The sequence below is a fragment of the Urocitellus parryii genome, chromosome 6, assembly GCF_045843805.1.
Source record: "Urocitellus parryii isolate mUroPar1 chromosome 6, mUroPar1.hap1, whole genome shotgun sequence".
Classification (NCBI taxonomy): Eukaryota; Metazoa; Chordata; class Mammalia; order Rodentia; family Sciuridae; genus Urocitellus; species Urocitellus parryii.
In genome coordinates, this window is record NC_135536.1 from 96,703,907 (window position 1) to 96,729,035 (window position 25,129).

General features: G+C 31.6%; 1 protein-coding gene across 2 annotated transcripts in view; it reads right to left on the reverse strand.

The window, feature by feature from the left end:
• The window catches only part of Trpm7 (transient receptor potential cation channel subfamily M member 7), a 103,054-nt gene that overhangs the window by 47,031 nt on the left and 30,894 nt on the right, over nucleotides 1–25,129 (reverse strand). For both annotated transcript variants that reach the window (XM_026393471.2, XM_026393458.2), the window contains exons 5-17: nucleotides 23,136–23,349; nucleotides 20,380–20,504; nucleotides 19,198–19,369; nucleotides 18,048–18,222; nucleotides 16,532–16,655; nucleotides 15,427–15,499; nucleotides 14,053–14,153; nucleotides 9,607–9,741; nucleotides 5,245–5,298; nucleotides 3,020–3,160; nucleotides 2,472–2,606; nucleotides 1,514–1,794; nucleotides 1,093–1,321 (exon numbers count right to left, since the gene is read on the reverse strand). In XM_026393471.2, the coding sequence (XP_026249256.2) occupies nucleotides 1,093–1,321; nucleotides 1,514–1,794; nucleotides 2,472–2,606; nucleotides 3,020–3,160; nucleotides 5,245–5,298; nucleotides 9,607–9,741; nucleotides 14,053–14,153; nucleotides 15,427–15,499; nucleotides 16,532–16,655; nucleotides 18,048–18,222; nucleotides 19,198–19,369; nucleotides 20,380–20,504; nucleotides 23,136–23,349 (1,959 nt within the window). The remainder of the gene's footprint in view (nucleotides 1–1,092; nucleotides 1,322–1,513; nucleotides 1,795–2,471; nucleotides 2,607–3,019; nucleotides 3,161–5,244; nucleotides 5,299–9,606; nucleotides 9,742–14,052; nucleotides 14,154–15,426; nucleotides 15,500–16,531; nucleotides 16,656–18,047; nucleotides 18,223–19,197; nucleotides 19,370–20,379; nucleotides 20,505–23,135; nucleotides 23,350–25,129) is intronic.

Below are 25,129 nucleotides of genomic sequence, written 5' to 3' on the forward strand. Positions count from 1 at the left end.
AAAATTTTTAAAGACATATAAGTTTGCATTTTAAAATCAAACTTTTAAGAATATTTAAAAATAGCAAAGAGACATTAAATATCTTATAATTGTTAGCCATTTTGCTCTTGGAAATACAGGAAAAATAAAAATTCATTTTTAAATGCTGTATTTAAAGAGGCCCAGGTTGAACTGTTTTAGGGAATAAAAAACATTTGGATATTATGATAATGAGCATGTTGAAGAGATTTAATTATCATTGTAGACCATAATTCAAGCATTATGAGGTGCTATGTGCTTAATTTTATCTTAAATCTCTTTGCAAGTGTTCCATGTCATAACGTGATTACTCAGCTTGTGCCTCTATAAACAAAAAGGCTTATTTCTAAACTTTTTCATATTACTTGCAAAATCCTAAAGCATGTAGAAATTATAATTGTACAAGAGGTTTTCTGTTAGTTAATCCTTCAACATTATTTTTAGTAGATGATTAATATTTGTTACCAACTATGGATAAAACTACTTGCCTGATTTCTGCCTTCTACTTTCTGTACCTTATTTAAAAAGATATAAAAGAATAAAAATGGAAGTTTAAAGCAATATCTCACTATGACAAAACTGAAAGGACCAGCCATTTCCCCCAAATTATTAACCTTAAAAACTGAATATATGAATATACTTATTCATAAACATCAACTAGGTAAATGGATATACTTGTCCAATACACTTAAAGTAATTTAAAAGTAACAAAAAAAATTAATAGCTAGGTCCAGAATTTTAGAATTTGGAAATCAGCCTTTCACAAAGCAGCAAATCTTTTAATGGCTGGCTGTTTAGGAGTGTATATGCCAACATTCCTCATTTGTTGTCCTTGCTGCTATCTCAGAGGGGCAATAATCATATCCACCTGAAAAAAAAATTCAAGACTAAAGAACAGGAGTAAAAAAAAAAGAATAGTTATGCCACTTTGAATAAAATGCCAACCACCCTTTCCCCTTCTTGCAGTCCCTCCCTCTATTATCACCCTCACAAATCAAAGCATTTTATCACATATTTAGTCTAATTCCTCTGTTCTAACTATAAACTTTAAATCCAATTATTTTTAAGGTATACCTTGTACCAAGAATTTTTTCTCATGTTCAGCCTTCCCATCCACATATCAGATAACAACATTTGTGTACAGGTGTGAGCTACAAAAGGTCTAAGTCTTGAAGAAACTGCTAATTTAAGACAGGTTGAATTACTCCAGTTTTTCAGTTCATAAGTGAGTAATTTCATAGCCATGGTTTCATCTTGTCTGAAGGATTGCTCTAGTAATTCAACTGCCAGTTGGCCAAAATCACTACAAAAAGATAAAAGCCAAAATAAGCAGAAAAGTTTCTAAGTCTTTAAAAATATCTACATTTAAAAAATAATTTTCTTAATTGTATCAATAAAATTACATACGTTCTTCTCCATTAAGTGCTTAACACTGTAACATCCAAACACTGTATTTTGTTTTTAAAATGTTTTCAAAGGATAAAATGCCACTTACTTGGAATATTGTTTCAGTTCTTCTGAAGTATCATCTACCAGGTCACTCTGCTTTGCTTCATAGGCCATTGAACGATAGATCTTACAGGCAACTAATGCTTTAGCCATTGATTCTTCACCATGCTGCCATAAAAACCGTGCCATAACCTGCCTCTTCATAAGGCAAGCCCAAATTAACAATTCATTAAGCGGATAAGGAAAGCGCTTGGTTTCTGGATCATCAATATCTACAATTTCATCTTTGGTTCTTTTTTTCTTTCCTTCTTCCATAGCTGTATCAATCTTCAATAGAAAATAAATGTTACAATGCTCATTATAATACATGACATTCATATTAGTGAAAGATTTTATAAAATATTTTTTGTTCTACTCTTCAACTTCATAACTGCCCCAAACAAAACAGTAAAAATTTTATAAACTTTATTATTGCTTATAATTCATTTTATAAGAATTTCATTTCAACAAAAATGTCTGTAATAAGTTATCTACAACTGAAGAAACGGCATAATATCTCAACTAGTAAAACTTTGAAAAATACATTTGTTGTACATATTAATCAAATAAAAATGGAATAAAGAACTGAAGCTATAGCTCAGTGGTATGGCACTTGCCTAGAGTATTTGAAGACCTAGGTAGGTATGATACCCAGCTTCGCAAAGGGCAGGGGGGAGATAATGGAATAAAATGATTAAAAATTTTTAAAATTTGGTTATTACAGATAAATGTGAAAAAGCAACAAAAACATTAATTGACAATGAATATATTTATGTATGGGAAAATAGACTCAAAGTTATAAAATATCCAAAACCAAAAGATACTTCCCACTAAAACAAATAGTTTTTATGTAATACTACTAAGTAATTAAGAAAGAACAAAATCAAAATCCAGAAAGGATAATATTTACATTAAGTACCTATGGTGAACTAAATAAACATATTTTCTTTAACCAATAAACAAACCTTTGGTCTATAGGGCTGTGCTGTTTTAATGAAATGATTATGTCTCGTTTTTTCCTTTTTATCTGCTCTATTGCCAAAAGATTCGTGACTCTTTCTCAATTGAGGAGTACTGCTGGAGGTATTTCGGCCAGATCTCTGAAAATGAAAGCTCATTAACTTTTGCAGATTTAAATATTATGTTGTAAAAAATTCAACACTATTTTTATATATGCAAATATATATGTATGAACACAAACAAAATGATTGATTTAGGATTATAATTACAAATATTGCTTTCATGTTTTTTTGATATGAGGTCTTGCTATGTTGCCTCATCTGTTCTCAAATTCAACGACTCCAATAATCTACCCACATCAGCCTCCCAAGAAGCTGGGACTACTGGTATGTACCACCATGCACAGCTTATAAAGTTTCTACTTATCCTTACTTGAAATCTTATATTTTTAAAGACAATGTTACTTTCACCATTCGAATGTAATTAATTCTTAACTTAAAAAATTTGTTAATTTTTAAATACATATATAAAATTCCTGACAAATATCACATACCCGACTATTTCCACCAAGACTATTATATATTAACCGAAAACGTTTCCGAGTATAGGTGCATCTGTAGGTTCCTCCCATGAGATATTCAATAACAAGTCCTATATCAATTAGAGTGATCTTATATCCTGGAGGAAGATTTCCCTAAAAATAAAACATTAAATAGAATATTATTTCTTAATATTGCCATGTCATGCCTATGACTAGGCCCTCTCCCCAAAATGAGAAATATTTATTCGTTTCAAGAAACTAGAGTAGCCAGCGGCTATCTTTATAGGAGAAGAGAATGACTTGTTTCTCTATTTCTTTTTATGAGAAGAGGGAATTCCAAAGTTTTAAGGTCTCAAAGGTGTGGATTAGGATAGGAATATGGCCTAAAGCAGGAAGATAACAATTTGATGCCTCTGCTGTCCTAAAACACACAGAGGCAATGCAATGGAACTACTAGAGCCAAGTGTTTTGTTTTCATGATTATACATAGCAATTTTCCTACAAAATAATGTTATAGGTTAATTATGTTTCCAGACTGGTCCAGAAATATTTATTTACTATAAAAATCATATTGGCTCTAGTAAAAATTACATATAGTTTTTATATCCTTATTCAGGACTCAACTACATTTATAACACTATTTAGAGCTAAGATTTCACTTTCACACTTTAATGGGAAACATTTTAAATTAAGGAAAATAAGGTGAGTTGTCTTAAAAAAAAGTCATGTTAAACAATTTCTCAAGCTCACAAAACTCAACATAATTAATATGAACCAGAAAATAATTACTGAATTTCATTGTTTACCACTTATGGAAATAAAACAATTTAGCTTATTATCATAGCCGTCCATGTAACAATGTTAATATTTGTTTCCATAACTAAGTGCTGGGGATTTGGTGCTGGGGATTGAACAAGAGCCTTCCACATGTAAGGAACATGCTGTACCACTGAGCAACGCTCCCCACTCCTTGCCCAGTTCTGTATTTCTTCTTGCTGACCTACGTAAGGAAATCATAATGCAAATGTTTTACAAACTCCTGGTCTGAAGGTTATTCAAGCTTCAGGGGAGGGGAGTTTTAATTACTAAAAGGAAAAAAAAAAAATCAAATCAATGGGAACTGTCCAAAATAAGCAAATTCTTATATTAATAGTTGCCTAGGGAGGAGGCAGAGACGAAGAATAGAAAAGGAACAGAAAAAGGAGTGACTGCTAATAAGTACAGGGTCACTTTTTGAAGTATTATAATGCTCTCAAATTAAGACTATGGCAGTAAGTACCATATTAAAACAGTAAGTCAAAGAGATATACACGTGAAGTGAATAAATTTTACCATGTTGTCAAATATACTTCAATAAAGTTAGAAAAGCTCATGCAAAAAATCAAAGTAAAGCAAAATTTCTTACATATAATAAGGTTTAAGTTCTTCTTATGGAATACAAATTTAGTATTAAATAAGTTACAAGGGGCTGGGGTTATGGCTCAACGGTAGAGCACCTGCCTCGCATATGTGAGGAACTGGGCTCAATCCTCAACACCACGTAAATCAATAAATAAAATAAAGGTATTGTGTTGTGTACAACTAAAAAAAAAAAAATTTAAAAGTTACAAACCACATAAAGTTTTGGCTTTTTCGATAGTGCACACAGAAAGTAAAAGTTCAAAAGAATGAGAAATTTTAGAAACTTCACAACGTTTTTCTTAATGTAATATGAGTACCATTTGAAAAAAAAATAGTCAATTTAGTCACTATAAAATGAGGTCAGCCCATATAACAGTGTATTCAGTTACCACCAATAATGAATCTTATTTTTTTTATAAAGGTGAGAGAGAATTTCACTTTTTTTTCCTAGTCATGAAGATTACCACTTAGTATCTTTTAATACCCACATTTTATAACCTTTATATTAGGAAAGATTTCTAAGAAACACATTTCTAATGAACACAGAGAAAGCGGACACATTCTATCAATGATTTTTATTTTATGGACCAAAAGCATTATAAAGTTCAACACACTGTTGCATAACCAGAGAAGTTCAGGAAACTGTTCTTAATTTCATAAACTTCCCTTTTTCTTGGTTTCTGGTACATTATCCTTTTTACTTTTATCACAAATTTAGCAGTAATTTTATCTTGTCATTTCATTGGTGTTTAAAAAATGTACTTATGTACTTTTTTGAAAACACATAAAGTAGAAATGATATTTTTTAAATAACATTTTCAAAAACAATCTCTTACCTGTTTGACATCTCGAACAAGGTGAAATAGCATTGGATTGGTTGGACCTTGTTTCTTTAAGGAGAAAAAAAAGAACAGCAAACTATTATTTTCTTCTAAAAGAAATTTTTTGTTATTTATAGAACTTATAAGGATCTTCTTAAACAAATTATACTATTTTGGAGTTATTTCTTTAAAATTAAAACAAAGATAGGACATAACCATTTTATAGTGTTATATTTAAAATTATCAAAAATGTGAATAATTATGGGGCTGTAGCTCAGTGGTAGAGCGAAACAAACAAATAAATAAATACAGGGCCATCAACAACTAAAAAATATTTTTTTAAAAAAGATGAATAATCACAGAGTATCACTAAAGTGATATTTTTGTTTAATAAGTCACGACAACATTATCTTTTTTTTCCTTTAGTAGTAGATGGACAAAGTACTTGATTTTGATGTGGTGATTGAGGATCGAACCCAGTGATTCACACGTGCCAGGTGAGCACTCTACCATAGAACCACAACCCCCAGCCCCATTAATTAATTATACCTTAAATTTACATTTCTTTAATTGATGGCAGGGCTGTAAATTCCCTTCTTGTTAAAACGTCTGTTCCTTCTAATCATCAAGTTGTATGAGTATTTTAAATAGTTTGGGTAACAAACCTTTAACATTTATATTGATAATCATTTCCCCATTATCCTCTCTTTGTGTATACTATGTATTAATCTTTACAGTAATCTTAATTTGAGGACATTCGATATTTTGAAAAAATGTTCAGGAATATATCCCCACGAAGACTGAGGTAAATGGATCAAAGTGTCTTCTCTAAACATTTTACGCAGAGCTCTGACTCCTGTGAAATTTATTGCAATAAATTCTATGTGGTACAAGTAAAAAAAAAAAACAAAAAAACAGTATTTTAAATATCAAATGGAGAGTTTTATTCAGCCATAAAGAAATGAAATTATGCCATTTGCAGCAAAATGAATGCAACTTGAGAACATAATGTTAAGTGAAATAAGTCAAACTCAGAAGACTGTCAAATGTTTAGAGAGGAAAAAGGAAAAGAAAGTGGGGAGAGGATCTCATGAAAATCAAAGGGAGATCAGTAGAACAGAGAAGAGGGACTATGGGGAGACAATATGAGAGGGAAAGGGGAAATACTGGAGAATGATATTGGCCAAATTATATTGTTATATTGTGTGCACACATGATTATGTAACAACAAACCACTACTATGCACAACTATGACACACCCACTTAAAAATGTGGGGGGAAAAAGTATTCCTAGTTTATTTGATTATAAAGTTTCTTAGGTTTAAATCTCCAAAAGTAGAATTATTAATTTAAAAATATACACATATATAATGTAAGGATGTATATATTAAAGTTAGAACAACAATGAAGCCAACTGAAAGCAAAAAAATTTATCAAATGAGATTTAATCCCATCATGTTATTAATTTTTAAAATTATTAATAAGGTTCTTAGAGTAATCAATCAATCTACTTTTCCACTTTGATCATATCTCCTTGGGAATACAATTTCAAATCCAGATACACAGACCAATCTTTCTTAGGAAAAAAATTATTTTCCTACATGTTCATGGTTTTTAAATTCCATACAATATTTAAGATTACCATAATTGATACTGCATATAACTATATTCTATCTTATTTGTTCTGTTCTCCTTTTCCTTCTTTTTTTCTGGAAGTTGAACCCAGGGGTACTCTACCACTGAGCTACATCCCTAAGCCCCCTTTTAAAAAAATTTGATTTTTAAGAAAGTTGCTAAGGTTGACCTTCCTGCTTTAGACTCCTGGGTTGATGGGATTACAGACATGTGCCACTGCATCCGGCTTACTGTCTACTAGGTTATCTCTGCCTATTTTTTCTTATACATAACTTTTAAAAATAAACATGTCTTCTTAGTTAAATGAAGTATTTTAGATGACTTTAGAATATTATGAAGTTTCACTATATTTGTCTAACAGTATATAATCACAAAGAAATACACTTAATACTGTGGAGCGAGGTACTAGAGAGTGAACCAGGAGTGCTCTACCACTGAGCTATATATACTGTAGTCCTTTCCTATCACTGAACTACACTCCAGATCTATTTTATTTTTGAGACAGGGTAAGCTAAGTTGCCAATGATATACTTTAAGACACCAGATATCAAAATGTATCTGGAAATACCTGAATCCCCTTAACTTCTTTTTGACGTCTGTAGGTCAAAACTATTTTTATAATCAATTATTAAGATTATACATGCATTGTTGTTTCACTCTCAGGTCTTTAAATGTTCAGTGGAATTTTTCAGCTGCTTTTTTAAAAAAAGTGTGTGTGTGTGTGTGTGTGTGTGTGTGTACATACATATATGTTGCTGATAATTCTTTCTTTCTTTCTTTATACATGGTGCTGAGAATGGAACCCATTGCCTCACACATGCCAGGCAAGTGCGCTACCACTAAGCCATAGTCCCAGCCCTTTTTAGAGGCTTTTTGACCCGTGATATTATAAGACTAAATTCAGAAGCAAACATGAGAATCCACACTGCTTTTGAGGTCATGCATTAAAGAGGTTTGTAAAATGTAAAATTGTTTTCTTACTAATTTTCTTTAAAAATAAGTTATTGGTTGGGGATGTAGCTCTATGGTAGAATTTGTGAATTTGCATGCATTCAATCCCTAGACAGACACACAATAATTTTATGTTAACATGTATTGAGTTTATTATTGTTACATTAGTATAAATTGAGAAATGTTTGAAAATCGGTTTCACATTCTAATATTTACCAATACACATAAGTAAAATCTCTTTAGAACAGCACTTTAAGTCCTCAATAATTCTTATGTAGAAGAACCTTGACACCAAAAGTTTAATGTTTTAACTTTTTTTATCATGTTATAAACACTCAAACTTTTGAAAATCTTTTCAATAACTGAAGCTTATAGTATCTTAACTCTTTAAGTTACAAAATTTTTAAAAAATTTCATGCCTTGCTAATGAGATCAATTTTAATTTTTATTATTTTATATTTGCTTTACACTTCAGGGAGAAACCTTACTTCGCAATGAATAACTCTTTTAATTTTTATATCTAAATTAGAAAACAACAGAAAAACAACAAAATTTAAGGTAACTGTACTGGACCCTACGAAAGGGAAGGGGAATGGTTGGAAATAAAAGCATAAACCCTACTCAAAAAAAATTTACAATCCACAGGAGAAAACATAAGTTTTCTTAACTATGTTAGTAGACTGGCTAGTACTGGCATGGCATTTGAACTAATTTTTTAAATAATGAATAAAATTCTAATAAATCAGTAGAGGAAAACAAACCAGCACTATTTAAACAGAAAATGCTTTTTTAAAAAGTTTTTTTTTGTTTTTTAATTTTTTTTTATTTTTTAAGAAAGTAGCAGGTAGACACTATAGTTGGAACACCCAGTATTTGGAGGTGGGAGTAGGCAAGGGTTGAAGTAGGGGGGAAAGATAAAGTGAGAAATATCTAGAGCAAAATGTCAAGATTTTTGAAAATGAAGCTAAAGGTATGAGTACTATTATACACACATCAGGTGGCCATCACAGGTTTCCAAACTGCAGAAAGATATAGTAAAACGTCACTATAAAAACAAAGAACTGATTTGAGGAAAAATTAAATAAAGAGATAAAGAGAAATGATTACTGAAGTAGCTGTAGTGAAGTAGACAGGCAATGATTGAGTAGTACAAAGATATTGGGAATGAAAAGGAGAGAAATAGGTGGAAACTGATGATTGTCAAATGGTTTTGTAGAGAAGTCAACATTATGAAATTAGGATGTGGTCATAGTGCTTCTCAAAGCATAGCTCAGTTAAATTCATACTGGTACCATACAAAATCACAAAAAGGGTAGTATTTACTCTAATGTTAGGGACATGAAATAAAACGAGAAAGGGCTTTATTACAACTAAAAAGTTTTCAGGAGCCTTTTATAAGAAAAATGAAAAACTAAAAGAGGGACATAAAATCAAATCTATGAATGTAAAAACCAAAAAGAGGAAAAATAATATGTAATTTATCCATTAGACAAAAGAGTCAAAAGAAACATAATCAGACTCAAAGCAGTTTATTCTCTAGGAGATAGTTATTAAATCTGCATTACTTTCATATGTGGCTATGGAGATATGGAAAAGCTGGTAAAACAGGAAAACATTAAGAGTATCATACAACAATCCATACTAAGACTGGCTGTATTTTTTTCCATATAACCAGCAAGACACTGAAGGCCTTATCAATAGGAATGGACATGTTCAGGTAAAATGAAATTTCCCAAAGATGATAAAACAATAATATGTAATTCACAACAAAGAATTTGATCATAGACTTACAGTGTTGTAAAGTTCTTCCAGTCTTGGAATGGTAAGGAATTTATGCATGCTTACTCCATTTTCAATAAGAAGTTTTACAAATGCAACTCTATCCATTACAAGAGCATCAAGCATAGCTTGTTCCAAGGATCCAACCTAAGAGAATATCAAAATTAATAAATACATTTCACATGTACTAATTATCATGACTTCTTAAAAATTTAAGTCCTTAGAATTTATACTTATTTGTTCTCAAACAGTTTTAAAACACAATTGGACAGATACAAAATAGTGAAAGGCTAGGCAGAACTAAGGTATTTAGAGACAGATAAAAAAACCTCTCTTGAAGAAAAAAGACTTTTCCAAAAGAATATTCCATAAAAGCTATTTCTGTAAGAGATCAAGTGTTACATAAGGAAAAAAAAAAAAAACCCACAAAGTACATTAACAATTAAATTTGGAGTGGAAATATCTTAGAGCAATGGTTCTCAATGTTTAGGAAAGTTTTTGGATGAGTCATTTCTCTAAGTCCAGGCCATTACTAACCTTTAAGGAGAGGGCCAAGGGATACCAGAAATCATGTGATATGATGGACAATATCAAACAAATAGGAACTGTATCATATCATAAAACATTATATGCCCTGTTAGATGCTCATGAGTAAAAAAATTAAGACTTCTATTTTATATATGAACAAAATATTGTGTCTTAATTTTTGTACAATAAATAGTTCAAAAATACAAGTCAGACAAGATTGTATTTAACCTTCTTCATAATTTTAACAGAAATTATTCACCTTTAGGGGAAAATCACATTTTTTGACAGCAATACAACCTGTGACATTTCAGCTTAATACAGATCTATAAGTCAGCATATCAGCTGTTACTTTTATATTTCTTAGCCTATTTTACAAACTTCGACAGACTTCCCTATCAAATACTAACACATTAGTGTAGGCACACGATGTATAGAGATTTTATTGAGTATCATTAATAAAAGTTTTAATAACATCTCCTATGACTGCTTCTTTATATTTTTAGTATTATGGCACTATATGATAAAAAGTCTTTGTAACAAAATCAGTTTCAAAATTCATTGTTTCTTCGCCTGTCTTTTTTAAAAATATTTTTTAGTTGTTGATGGACCTTTACTTTATTTATTTATGTGGTGCTGAGAATTGAATCCACTGCCTCACAAATGCTAGGCAAGAGCTCTGCCACTGAGCCACAACCCCAGCCCTTCACCTGTTATTTTTAAATCATATTCTGATTCCGTCTTCAGAAATTTACCACACAACTACAGCTTATATTTTTATTTATTTCCCCAGTCTACTTCAATTTCCATAACCTAGCAAAGGATAGGTCTCTAAGATCGTTTTAAGTATATACTAACGAAATGAGTGTTAATGATGAAAATTCATGATGGAAGGTACGTTTTCTGTGATTTTTTTCACCACTCCATTCTAACATGAAAATATTTTATATTATCCTTAAAAATAAGACCAATTTATTATGAGAATACTTCAATTTTCTCTACATATTAGACTATAATTTACCATGGCGTGTTTATTCCTATTTTATTTAACATTATTTCCTCTTTCTATCTATCACATATAAATTATTCTGATTTGTTATTGCTCTTTCTAGCATTATCATTTAAAATTACTCTAGTGCCCACTTGGTCCTCTCTGTTCTTTCCTTATCCTATACTTACAAGGGATATTTTTCTGTTATCCAATGGTACTTAAATCACATAATAATAACATACATAAGTAATAACATACTTGTATGATTTCATATGCATGATTACAACGTTGACACTGATTCTTTTATAGTAAGTGCAAGTATCTAACTTATGTCTTTAAAATGCTGCCTTTCTTGAATATTTCTGTACTGATCACTTTTCTCTGACTTATTACAACCAGGGCATCATATTTGTTTTTTAAAAAATTTATTTATTATTTCTGAAATTTCATTTTGGTATAATAAAAGAGGCCTAATAAAATTCTTGTTTTTATTCTTTTTGGTAGTATTAGGGACTAAATCCAGGGCCCCACACATGCTAAGCAGGCACTCTACCCATAAGCTACATCCTTACCCTTAAACATTGTTTTAAAAAATGAAACATTCTATCTAATTGAGTTTATCACTATTATCCTAGAACAACATAAGAGCTTGGCTAAATTTTCACATGAGGGGAAAAAAGATGCAGTTAAAAAAAAATCTATCTGCTTTGTAAGCAGCAGTTCCTCAATGTATACCAAATAATTACTCAATGTATACCAAATAATTAAAAAAAAATAATAAAACAACTAACATGTAAACTCTTAAGTAAGGAGCACAAAATAAAATAAATCTAACATTATGGAGGACAAATCCATGAGACATATGGATTTATATATGAACATATATATGCAAGACTATCTAATCATTTACATGTGAGGAGACTAAAAAATCCAATGAAATTATTCATCAGAATAAAAAGTTAGTTTACAACTTTTGAGTTTTACTGCAAGAGATTAACATCAATTTCCTTCTCTACAGTCCTCCAAGGGGGAAAGTAACTAGTTTCTTTATTGCTATACAGAAAATACACTCGTATGGTTTTTCTAAAAAAAAATCAAACACAAAATGGTACAAAACAAAACTTATTTTCCGTTAACCTTCATCTCTCCAGCCATATCCCACTAATAGATCTAAAATTCTAAGGGGCTGAGCTTGTAGCTCAGTGGTAAAGCACTTGTCAAATATGCTTGAAGCCCTGAGTTTGATCCCCAGTACTACCAAAATAGAAATGATACCATGACAGTACATGTAGATAGGCACAGATGTTTGTGTATTCATAAAGAGAATTTGCCACAATTACAATCATATGATGCATACTTTTCTGCAATTTGCTGTTTCTATTATATAGATGAAAGAGATCTGGCTTATCCTCTCTATTATGAAGGCTGATAATACAGTTGAACACTTCATCCCCCTCCTAGGGACTCAGACAAGTATTAAGAATTTGTCAAGTGCTCATTATTTTACAAGGTTGTGTACATTGCAGTAAACAAAACTGAAAGATACACTTGCCCTAGTAAAATTTACTTTCTAGGAATAAAAAGATAAATCATAAATAAATAGATAGCTAATTTATATGTTTTTTTTTCAGATAGTGATAAATGCTAGAGGGTTTAAAAAAAAAGGCAAGGAAGAACACAGGAAATGCTGACATAAGGGAATACTACCAAAACAGTAGACAGAGAAAGTTTAACTGGAGACATTTGGTTACAGTCCAAAAAGAGATGAGGAAGTAAACCCAGGTGCATATCTAGGGGAGAATGTTCCAGACAGAACAGGAACAAAAGCCTAGAGATATGAGTATGCTTAGTGTGTTCAAAAACAATACCAAGAAGGCCAACAAAGCTATAAAAGAGAGCAAAAGGAACAGTGGTAGTATGTAAGAGAGGTAGTAATAGAACAGATGATACAAAGTTTTATAGGTCATCATAAAGTCTCTGGATTGTGCTCTGAATAAATGGGATGTGATCCATCTTCTGTCTATAAAATGACAGGAAGAATAAAAGCAGGAAAATCAAAAGGAATACTACTGAAATAACAAAAGGATGATAAGAGATTCAATCAGGATGATAAAAATTGATATTTTGAAAGAGTTGTGTGTGTGTGTGTGTGTGTGTGTATAAAGATTTATTGATGGAACTAAATTGGAGTATATGAGAAAGAGAAAAGTAAAAGATGACACCAAAGTTTCTCATCTCAGAAGCTGCAAAATTATTGTTCCCATTTCGTTGAATGGAGAAGCTGTGGAAAGAACAGATATAAACATCCAATGAAATATTATGTATATAGAGTAAAAATTCCAAGGCTCTTCAATTCTAGAATTTTTAGATACCAACATACCCTATAAAATGCAAGATTATCAAGAGGCCAACATAACTTAAAACCTAAATAGATCTGGAGATTGTAGAAATGTTTAGCTAAATGAACTCTGCACCTGTGGCAAAAAGGTAAAATGTGAAGTTAGCTCATAGTTTCATCAAATACTTTGTTATTATAGTTATTCCTTATTGTCTGTGAAGGGTTGATTCCAGGACCCCTTGGCTGCTGAAATTCATGAATTCATTTAATTTTACATAAATAATTCACATTATTTATGTAAAATTAAATGGTAAATATTTGCATATAACATACACATATCCTCCTGTATACTTTAAATTATTTCTAAATTATGTATACCTAACATAATGTAAATATTACACAAATAGTTGTTATGCTATACTGTTTAGGAAATAACGACAAGGGAAAAAAAGTGTGTACGTATTCAATATAGATGCCATCATTGTCGGACTAACCACATAGTACACAATCTGTGGTTAGTTGAATCCCTAGTTGTGGAACTTATGTATACAGAAAACCTGTAGTACTGAGTTTAATTATATGTGTATATAGATTATTTACATACCAGCCACTGCTGTCCATAAACAAATACATGATTTTTGGCAATGTCAACTCTATCCCATGCCAATGTAAGGATAAGCTGGTCAAATGCAGATGCATTAGTACCTAATTGAATAAAAAAAATAGTTTGCAAGTTTATCTCCATTAATATGTTAACACTTAGGAAATCTCCCTACCACCCTTTAATTAACTTACACATCTGGTGTCAGACATTGCTCAGAAATACCTGCCTCAGAGAGGTAAGAATAACCTCAGTATGGAGGCTTTTATTTTCCAACTACAGAAACTACACAGCCTCATTCATTGTAAACAATTCAGAACGCAGAAAAGTAAGAAGAAAATGTTGATGATCTATCTATTACAGAGACAGTACTGGCAGTTAAGATTCTGAAAAAATATCCTTTCATGTCCTTTTCTGTAAATATAAGTGCATTCATATACTTCTGTTTATCTGAAAATGGGATATTATGCAAAGTGTTCAGTATTGTGTTTTGAGTACCTTACTATGTATGATATCTTACCAATTATATTTTAGTATATGTTTGATTACTTATATAGGATGATTTTCTAGGAACCAAATTGATGGACACAGCATACACACTTTAAGGTTTTTTTTATATCCTCCCCAAATATGTTTCAGAAAGCTTATATCATCCACCAAGAGCACAAGAATTTAAAATTTATTTTTACTTTCATACTATAATGTTGACCATCTTTCTTCCAAGTATTTGAATTCTTTCTCCAGTATCATTTACATAAATTTTGACTCATTTTTCCCATAAGGTATTCATCTTTTTCTTAACAATTTTGAAAAGCTCTTTGAGATTCCTCCACTTTAAAATTTCTGCTCCTTACTTTCCTCATTTATAAAATGAGAAACATAAAAGGAAATGTATCCTTTTGGGATACTGTAGGGATAAAACAAGATGAGCAACACAAAACACTGAAGAACAGTGGTCAGCACACAGAAAGTATATAGCAAATACTACATGCAGATGAGGCTCTCTTTTTACCTGAATTTTGTTTTTTTATCATTCCAATTACTGTTCTTTCATGGTTTCGAGATTTCCTGTCACTTATGATCTTTTGATCTCAAGATGATATAAATTATGGTATTTTTTAAATACTATCACCTTTAAATACTTATTTTAATGGGATAATTAAAATTCTGCAGGCATACACCTTGCTATAAACAATAATTCTACAAGATAAAAACAAAAGCTAACTTACTGCCAACAAAAACCAAGATTGTGTGTTTCACAAAGAAAAATTACTGAAAAATTTACTTTCCAAGTATTTAACCAAATTTTAAAAATCCTACCTTATATAAATAGGCTATACTTTCAAGATATTAAAGATAAAATTTTTAAAATCTTACCTTTTAGTAGTGCAGTAAGTATTGCTACATCTATATCCTGATGTTCCTCTGATCCAATGTGGAACACAGTGATCTATTTAAATATTAATTCATAATATTACATCTTTATATTTTTAAATCTAAGACATCATAAAACAAAGTAATTTTAAGGTGTACTGTGGTGAGGGTTGAGGGGTAGGTAGGTAGGTTGATATTTGTGGGGAGGAGGCAAGAAAAACATCAATCAACCCTCAAAAAAACAATCCAAAAAATTAAGACTTATCATTTATTATTTACCAAAAACAATAGCAAATATATTGAAAATATTTGATTTCACACTGTTTTTTTAACCTATCTTATATCAGTTATCAGAATAAGAAACTTTAGAGTGAGTCTACAGTTTACTTGTAAGAATAAATCCTGCTACTTGTTATACAGAGCAAAAACCCATTCAAGTAATACATGAATTCTTAAATGATGAGTATTTGTTTAGTTTAATTCTTTTATTGGAAATGCCTACAGATTTCCTAAAATGTAACACCATGTTATCTAAAGATATTTTTCATAAAATAAAAGATTATTTTAACCCAAATACAAATTTTTTACTGACTTCATTTCAGTGTATAAAACCTACCATGGAAGTAGACAGCAAATCAAAGGTTATCATCTATTTATAAACTATTCAAAATTTTTATCTCTAAAAACTTAAACATGATTAAAACTAAGTAGCACTGATATTTAACATACCACACTCTTAAGCACTCCCAATTTTTAAAAATTGTTTAAAAAATTTTTTTCACTTATTGTTAGAAAAGCCATCAAGAAGTATTTAGTTATTTATATATACATGTATACACACACACACACATTGAAAATAATCTGTTGAGAACCAGTTAAGAAACTTTTTCTAAAAGAAACATGGAAATATACTGTTTAAATACCATATAAAAAACTACAGTCCTTCTTTATCACTATGTAATCTGAAAAGACTAATAAATGAATGACGTTTTACTTGGTTAAAGAAGATTTAAAAATTTAAAATCCAAATTAGAAACAAAAGTATCTCACTAATTTAGAATGTGCTTTGGAAGAAACAAAAAGCCTTATTCTGCTGAAATATACTTACAAGCTCTTTTTTCTTCATGCACTCCATCAGTGTTTGAAATAAATGAACTGCTTCACTTTGGCCAAAGTTAAATGTTTTCTTGATGGTTGAAATGATATCAACCTCTGCTGCATCAGGAAGACTTCTAGTATAAGAGGAAATATAACTTAATGCACTAGTTTCATATTCTATTATTTATGAGATTATTACTATTAAATATCTGACATTGGGCAGAATTATTTTCTCTTCATGAGACATCCACTATAAGTCTTAAGGGAAAAAAAAGAGAAATGGAGTTATTTTTCTCTTTGAATTAGTGTGTGTGTGGTATGTGTTTCTGCGTGTATGGCAGGGTGGGAAGTACCCAGGGATTGAACTCAGGGGAACTTAATGACTGAGCTACATTCCCAGCCCTTTTAATATTCTATTTTATTTAAGATGGTCTAAGTTGCTTAAGGCCTTGAGAAATTGCTGAGGCTGGCTTTGAACTAGGGATCTTCCTGCATCAGCCTTCCAAGCTGTTTACATTATAGGCATGCCTCACTGCATCTGGCTAGTTTATAATTTTTAAAATACAGTATATGCTGCAATCAGTACTTACATTTTATAAGATAATATGTGAAGATAATTTAAAAATATTATGGTGTATAAAGTAATATTTTGCCAAGATGTCTTGAATGTATTTACATTTTTCTTTTTATGAATAGGTTAATACATGTATATGGCCAAAAATAGAGAAAACATAAAAATATGAAAACTCATAGCAAGTGCTCTACCACTGTGCTACAAATATCTTTCATCCTTCCCAATTCCATCTCAGCTCTTTACTATTGATTATGATTAGCTTGGACGACTTTCCAAGATCTCTTTTTATATATACAAATAATTGGCACCTCTTTCTCTACATAAGGAGTGGCACAATTGGGCTGGGGTTGTGGCTCAAAGGTGGAGCACTCGCCTACCACATGTGAGGCCCCGAGTTCGATCCTCAGCACCATATAAAAATAAAATAAAGATATTATATCCACCTATAACTAAAAAATAAATATTTTTAAAAAAAGAGTGACACAATTTATACACTGCTCTACATCTTCTTTTTTCTAGGTAGACATTTTGATAATATTCATAAATCTAGCAAAAGGTACCATCTTTATTCAGCTATAAACTGCCCATTTTGTAGATATGCCACAATTTACTTATCTAGTCTTTTTCTGATGGATGTTCTACTTTATTCCAATCTCTTACTCATACAAATAACCCTACAACAGCTGAACATCTGTAGAAACAATTCCCAGATATAAACTATTGGATCAAAAGATGTGTGCTTCTATAGCCAACAACTTTCTTCTATTAATACAAAAAACCCATATTTTACTTCATTCCAATAATGTATGAGTAGGCTATTTCCTCAAGCCTTAACAAAATGTTGTGTTGAACTCAAGATTTTCATATTCATAAACCATTAAAAGTAACCTAATACTCGGACCATAAGACTCTTCAATCAGGTTATTAAAATTTGCTATACAAATATACTTACCCTCCTTCTTCTGTTTGTTTGTGAATATAGGCTAGCAAATCTGCAGCTCTGCCTGTTCCTTCACATACAACAACAGGAACAGGGGGACTTTCTTGAAGGTATTCTAGAACTGTGAGTATAACATTTGGCCCACCCTCAAATATCAGAGCCACTACAGGAACACCTTGGCCAATTCCTAAAAGAGTGAAAGTTTAATTAGAAAATTAAATAAAATTATAATTTTAGCTTTTTTTTTTAAATGCAAAGTTAAAAGTCAGGACATAATTTCTTGTGTTGACTTCACTTTACTCAATGTAATATCAGTCTCACATAAATAAAGTACTAAATATATTACTTTAGCACCAACTGAAAATCTGTTCTAAAGACAAAATTAGAAAATCTAATATATAATTTAGTATACATTAATATAGAAATTAATGAGTCATAATTATTTAAGTGGCACTGACTGATAAAATTCTAAGACTTCTGTAAGAGTAAAAGAAAAAAATTAGTGAAGACCAATTTTTGTTTTTACAACATGCAGTGTTGGTAACTGTGACTTATACAACATTTCTAATTTTTGTAAATGTTCTGCCTCCACCATAATCTTAATACACTGTTCAGTAATTGTGTATTTCTATTTCATTTTGTCATAGAGTTCACCTTGGTGTCCCAGGGTTACAAAATTTCTTCTAGTTGTAATAAAATTTAGATGTTGAACCAGAAGGTTCAGCCATGATTGGAAAGGAAAATTCGTCACAAGAATACAGATTTTTAAGACACACTTACCAAAGAGTGACATCTATTCATTTTATGAACTTTAAACAAGCTTATTCTTACTTTATTACAAAGTGGCTTTATTCCATTTTACTTTTCAATCTTAAATTCCAAAGCTAAGTCTTGGATATATAAGACATTAAGAATACTTGTAAATTCCTTTGGCAGCAATGACAAACAATAGCTACAAAGCTTCTAATGAGCCTTTTTGCCTTTGGCCTTGAAGCCTGAGTACCCTATTTGGCCTGAGAGATCTTCTAGGTCTTAAAATTGTCTAAGATCCACCATTTTGGGTTGTTTTATAGATTTCTTGCTACATAAGGAAAAGGGTACTTGACATTCAACTTTACAGCTCAAAATAACTTCCATAATAAAAGTTTGGGAATTCCCTTACTAGCGTGAATTCTTTGCTGATTAATAGTTTTTTCAAGTTCTCTTCTTAGTCTGACTTCTGCGCCATACTTTCCAACTGTGCCATCATCCACCAATATGAAATGGGAATGGAGATTATTCAGGACATTCAATTTGCTCAGGGGGTTCAATAAGGTTTGATAAGGAGCAATGACCTAAAAAATAGCAAACATAACAGTTAGTGGGCAGGATTAAATGTAACAGAATATAAAATAAATTTTGAAATAATCTGTAAAGAGGTAAAATTCTATTTCACATTTAGAAATAAACAGTGAGAAAGAATACATCAAAAAACAAAAGCTAGGGACTGGGGTTGTGGTTCAGTGGTAGAGCGTTTGCTTAGCATGTGTGAATCCCTGGGTTAGATACTCAGCACCACATATGAATAAACAAATAAAGTAAAAAATCCATTGGAAACTAAAAAAAAATTTTTTAAAAACCACAAAAAACTAATCAATTTGCAGAATTATATATTTCATTATCACATGCAAAAGGAGAAACAGTAAATAAATATACAGTGCTAAGAAACTATTATGAGATTGAGTAAACTGTAAGATATAAAGGATTTTTTTAAAAAGCAATAAAATGTCACATTGTAATTTTTCTAGCCATAAAGAAGATATTTAAAATTGATATTAGAAACTTAATAACACTTGAAAATGATTTCTTTTCAATAATCTCAATTAATATTCATATCTTTAGCCTATAGAAATAAAACATTAGCATTTGATTCCTCCTCTGAGTGACAAGATTCTTTTTTTTTCTTAATGCTTCTTCTTCTTCTTCTTCTTTTTTTTTTTTAAATGGACAGAGTGCCTTTATTTTATTTGTTTACTTTTATGTGGTTCTAAGGATCGAACCCAGTGCCTCACACATGCTAAGTAAGTGCTCTTCCACTGAGCTACAGCTCCAACCCCAATAAGATTAATTCCTAATGTCATAGATTCATTCAAAATGTAATTAATGGCATTATATGAAAGACATTTATCATTTATATTTATGAATGTATTTTCAAGAAGATAAGAAAATCACAGAAAAATGCTTTTTAAACTTCATTTGAAAAATGTGGTATGATCATGAATATTTTAAGTTGACTTGCTCCATTTTTGCTATAATTCTGTTTATATGTAAGTGCAAATATGAGAAACTTTAAAAACATTCTTACATCTCTCCCAACAAGATCATTTCTGTTTTCTATCACTCCCCATGGAGCTATTCCAATAGTGCAAATCTTTCGAGATGATCTGGAAGCATGTTCTTTGAGGGCATCACCAACATGTTTTGCCACACCTGTTCATGCAAAATTTTATTCATTTTAGTTCAAAGTTTTCATTATGCTAGGAACAATCCTGTGCTTAATTTTTAACATTACAATTCATGATACATTTCTTTACACATATAAGATATAAAGCAATGACATCCAAAGCCAAGCTTTCAAAGGAATAATCTGACCAAAATGGAATGAAAAAGCAAAACACCACAACATCAAATCACTACAACTGCCTAAAACACATGAGAACTACATTCTACCATGCCCCTATAAGGCCAAGTCCTTTCTTGGACTGGTAAGTAATTTAATTTTTTGTTTTTCTATACATCATCTAGAATAAATTAAGAATATGACTCAGTGGCACAGGACCATAAGCACAACAAACACACATACAATGAACAAAAGCTGTCAAATTGAATCAAAAACATGGGGAAATGTAGGAAAAAAAAAAACTCCAGAGAATATATACAGTAGTTCCCCCTTACCTGTGGGGGACATGATCCAAGACCCCCAGTAGATGTTGGAAACTGTGTAGTATAGAACCCTATATGTAAGTATTGTGATACTATAATAGTACATCTGATGGACAATCAATCTGATAACCAAGATGGCTACCAAGTGACTAATGAGGTAGGTAATATACCAAGTATGGATATGCTGTACAAAGGGATGACTTAATCCCAGTCAAGATGGAGTGAGATGGCATGACATTTCACCATGCTACTCAGAACACAGCACAATTCAAAAACTTATAAATTGTTTCTGGAATTTTCCATTTAATATTTTCAGACCATTCACTGTTAAATACAAGTAACTGAAAACATGGATAAGAGGGCACTACTGTAACTTCTCATTACAATTTATTATGTGTCCCCTCAAATTCACATGTTGAAACTCTAATCCTGACACCTCAAAAATATGGCTCTATTTAGTGACAAGATACTTAGAGGTGATTAAGTTAAAGTGAGGCCTTGTAGAGAAAGCTCTAATCCAACTGACTGGTGTCCTTATAAGAGGAAATATAAGCACAAAGAGATGTCAGGAATGCCTACACACAGAAAAAGGACACAGCAAGAAGAGGTCCACATGAAAGACAAGGAGAGAAGCCTTGCAGTCAGCCAAACCTGCTGACACATTAATCTTGGACTTAGCCTCCAAAACCATAAGGAAATAATTATCTGCTGTTTAAGCCACCCCTTCTGTAGTATTTTTTTATGGCACCTCTGACTATATCACTGTTTGCTTTTTAAAATACACTAGATCTTATCCCTCACCTGGATTATGGAAACAGCATCTTCATCTTGCTCACTGAGTCTATTTTCAAAACATTATCCATTAGCTTTGCTTTTGTCAATGCCTACTTAAATCCTTCCTTTTTCATTTAGAGTAAAAGAAAAAGTTCTTTTAATAGCCCAGAAGTTCTCAGATAATGATCTATTAGCCTTGCTATTCAATATGCTTTCCTGCCACCATACAACTTCTGACACCATCATCTACCATTCCTTATTTCCCCTCAAGCTACTATAGAGCTTTCTTACTCTTTTTGTAATAGACTAGTCATTCCCCCACTTTTAATGCCCTGCCCCATGCCTTTCTTGTATTTTGCTCCCTCCTATCCTTCCATTGCTCCTCATTTGTTACCCCCTCAGTCAAATTCTCCATAACTAGATACAAAATTTTACGATAATCCCTATCACTTCTCACTATCCACCTCTTATTCCATGGTGCTTGCATAGCACTTATCATCTAATATATTATACATTAGTGAGTTATCTCTTTGTTGCCTGTATCTCTCTCATTTCACACAAGGTAACTATCTTGCCTCTGTTTTGTGAAATGATATAAACTCAGCAGCCCAAAGGACGTCTGACAGACAACGAGGCTCAAAAAATAGTTGCTGATAATGAATAAATTAGATGTTTTCAAATTGATGGATGTAAATCACTATGGCTGATAATGAATAAATTAGATGTTTTCAAGTTATTGATGTAAATTACTGTTTTACTTTAGTCATTGAAATTAATTTGCACTCCTTAAAGTCAAGCTGTACACATGAAAGGAAAGACTTGGGATGAAAGGTGATAACATTAAAAATTAATATTTGAAAGCTACTTTTTACCACTGCTGAGGCAATGAACTGCCAATCTTCTACCAATTTACCAGTTGTCAGAAAATGATAAAAATTAATGCTCTGTAGTAGGGTCAGCAAATATTTTTTAAAGGGCCAAACAGTAAATATTTTAGGCTTTGCAGGGCATTTGCCAGTCTTTGCCATAACAATTAGCCTCTGTTATTGCAGCAAAAAAATCAAACCAAACCAAAACAAAACATAAAAAGAAAAACCAGCCATACACAATACATAAATAAATGAGTGGATTTGTGTTCAAATAAACTTTACTCACAAAAACAAGGATTAGGCTGGCTTTGGCACATGGGCTGTAGTTTGCCAATCCCTGCTCGAAAGTGTATTATTTTTTTAAAGCCTAAATGACAACCAAACAGATTCAGTTATTTTTATCTAGGAATTGTACTCTTTATTAGAAGAACTGAATATATTTATACTTGGTATTGGCTATTATTTCAAATATCTAACTGATACTATGAAAAATCTCCAAACACACTAAAAACAATTAATACAATCATCATATTACCTGTGTTTACCCCTCCAGTTAAAATCCAGGCTCCAGTTGTAACTGCAGCTTTAATAAGACCTTTTCCAAGCAACTGCTTGATTCGTGGGTGTAGCTCAAATTTCTGCATGCCCCCATGAACAGAGATAACAAGTTTGGGTAATTCCATTTGCCATTCTTTAAGCAGAAGTTGCAGAATGATTTCAGGTTTGGTGTCATATGATAGCCTCACATACTAAAATAAAAAATATTTTAAAAGGACAAAATATTTGAATGCGTTCACAGATTTCATAATGCAACACTGTCTCATTTTAGAAAAAAATCACTTGAATCAGATTATGTAAAAAGAGATTTCAAAGGCAATTTTCAATGTTTACATTCATAGGAATAAACAACAGTAATCGGTTTTAGATATTAGATGGATATTAGATCTTAGAAGCAGTGAAACTCTAACTTAACATTCAGATACAAAAGTTACTTTCTTTATATTCAATTAACAATCTAATTTGCAATTCTATCCACAGTATTAACTTCTTTAAGTATGTACAGTCCGTGAGAACAAAGCATTAAGAGTGGATAAGATGATGGTAAAGGGGGAACTAAAGAATTATATTAAAAATAGAGGGGCTGGGGTTGTAGCTCAGAGGAAAAGTGCTTGCCTCACATGTATGAGGCACTGGGTTTGATCCTCAGCACCACATAAGTAAATAAAAAGAATAAAAGTATTCATTTATCTAGAACTAAAAATATCTTTAAAAAAAAAAGAGGCTTTAATCAAAGACTTGCTCCTATTAGGGACAAACACTGAATTAATTATATATTTGAAAGCTTTGTCAGTAATCTGTAGACTATTTATAACAGAATTGTAAATACACTGTAAATTTTAAAAGGTATTTTAACTATTTTTCCCTTCACTGGAAGGGACTGGATTTTATCAAGTTGAGAAACAATCAGAAAATCTTAAGATTACAGGAGCTCCAGATGTAGTTCAGTGTAAAGTGTGCACAGGCCCTGAGTTTGATCCGTGGCACCACATTAAGCAGGATGATCATGAGTTCAAAGCCAGCCTCAAGTAAAAGTAAGGCACTAAGCAACTCAGTGAAAACCTGTCTTTAAATAAAATACAAAATACGGCCAGAAATTGGCTCAGTAATCAAGTACCCCTGAGTTTAATCCCTGGTACAAAAAAAGTAATAGAGGGGATGTGGGGGCAGTTATAGCTCAGCAATAGAACATTTGCCTAGCATGTGTAAGGCTACGGGTTCAATCTACAGTACAGTAAAATAATAAGAACAATAATAATAGAAAATAAGCTATCACATCTATGAAAAACTTCCTCTGCTTTGATTTAAAAATCTTTTGTTGAAATAACATCACAAAACATATTTGCAAGGACCACTTTAAATCATTCTCTTTGTCCAAAGCACATATATGAATTAGTTCATAAGAAACCTGAAACAGGGCTGGGGCTGTAGCTCAGCAGTAGAGTGCCTGCCCTCACACGTGAGAGGCACTGGGTTCAATCCTCAACACCACATAAAAATGAGTAAAGATATTGTGTTCATCAACAACTAAAATAAAATTAAAAAAAAAAAAAGAAAAAGAAACCTGAAATAGTCAAACATTGGAAAATACAATTTTTTAGACATCTCTGGAATAGGCTCTCTACAAAATAATATACTGCCTGTTCCTTTACAAAGATTAAAAAAAGTCACTCATGTTAGCACACATCTGTAATCCCAGCAATTTGGGAGGCTGAGGTAGGAGGATTGAAAGTTCAGGGCAGCCTCAGCAACTTAGTGATGTAGCAACTTAGCAAGCCCTGCCTCAGCAACTTAGTGATGAGCAACTTAGCAAGCCCTTGTCTCAAAATGTTTTAAAAAGCATTGATATGTAGCTCAGTGGTAAAGCGCCCCTGGGTTCAATTTCCAGAACAAAGGGGTAGGCTGGGCATGGGATGGGAGACACAATGGAAATTTTCTGTAACGGTAAATGAAGCCCAAAGTACCAGAATT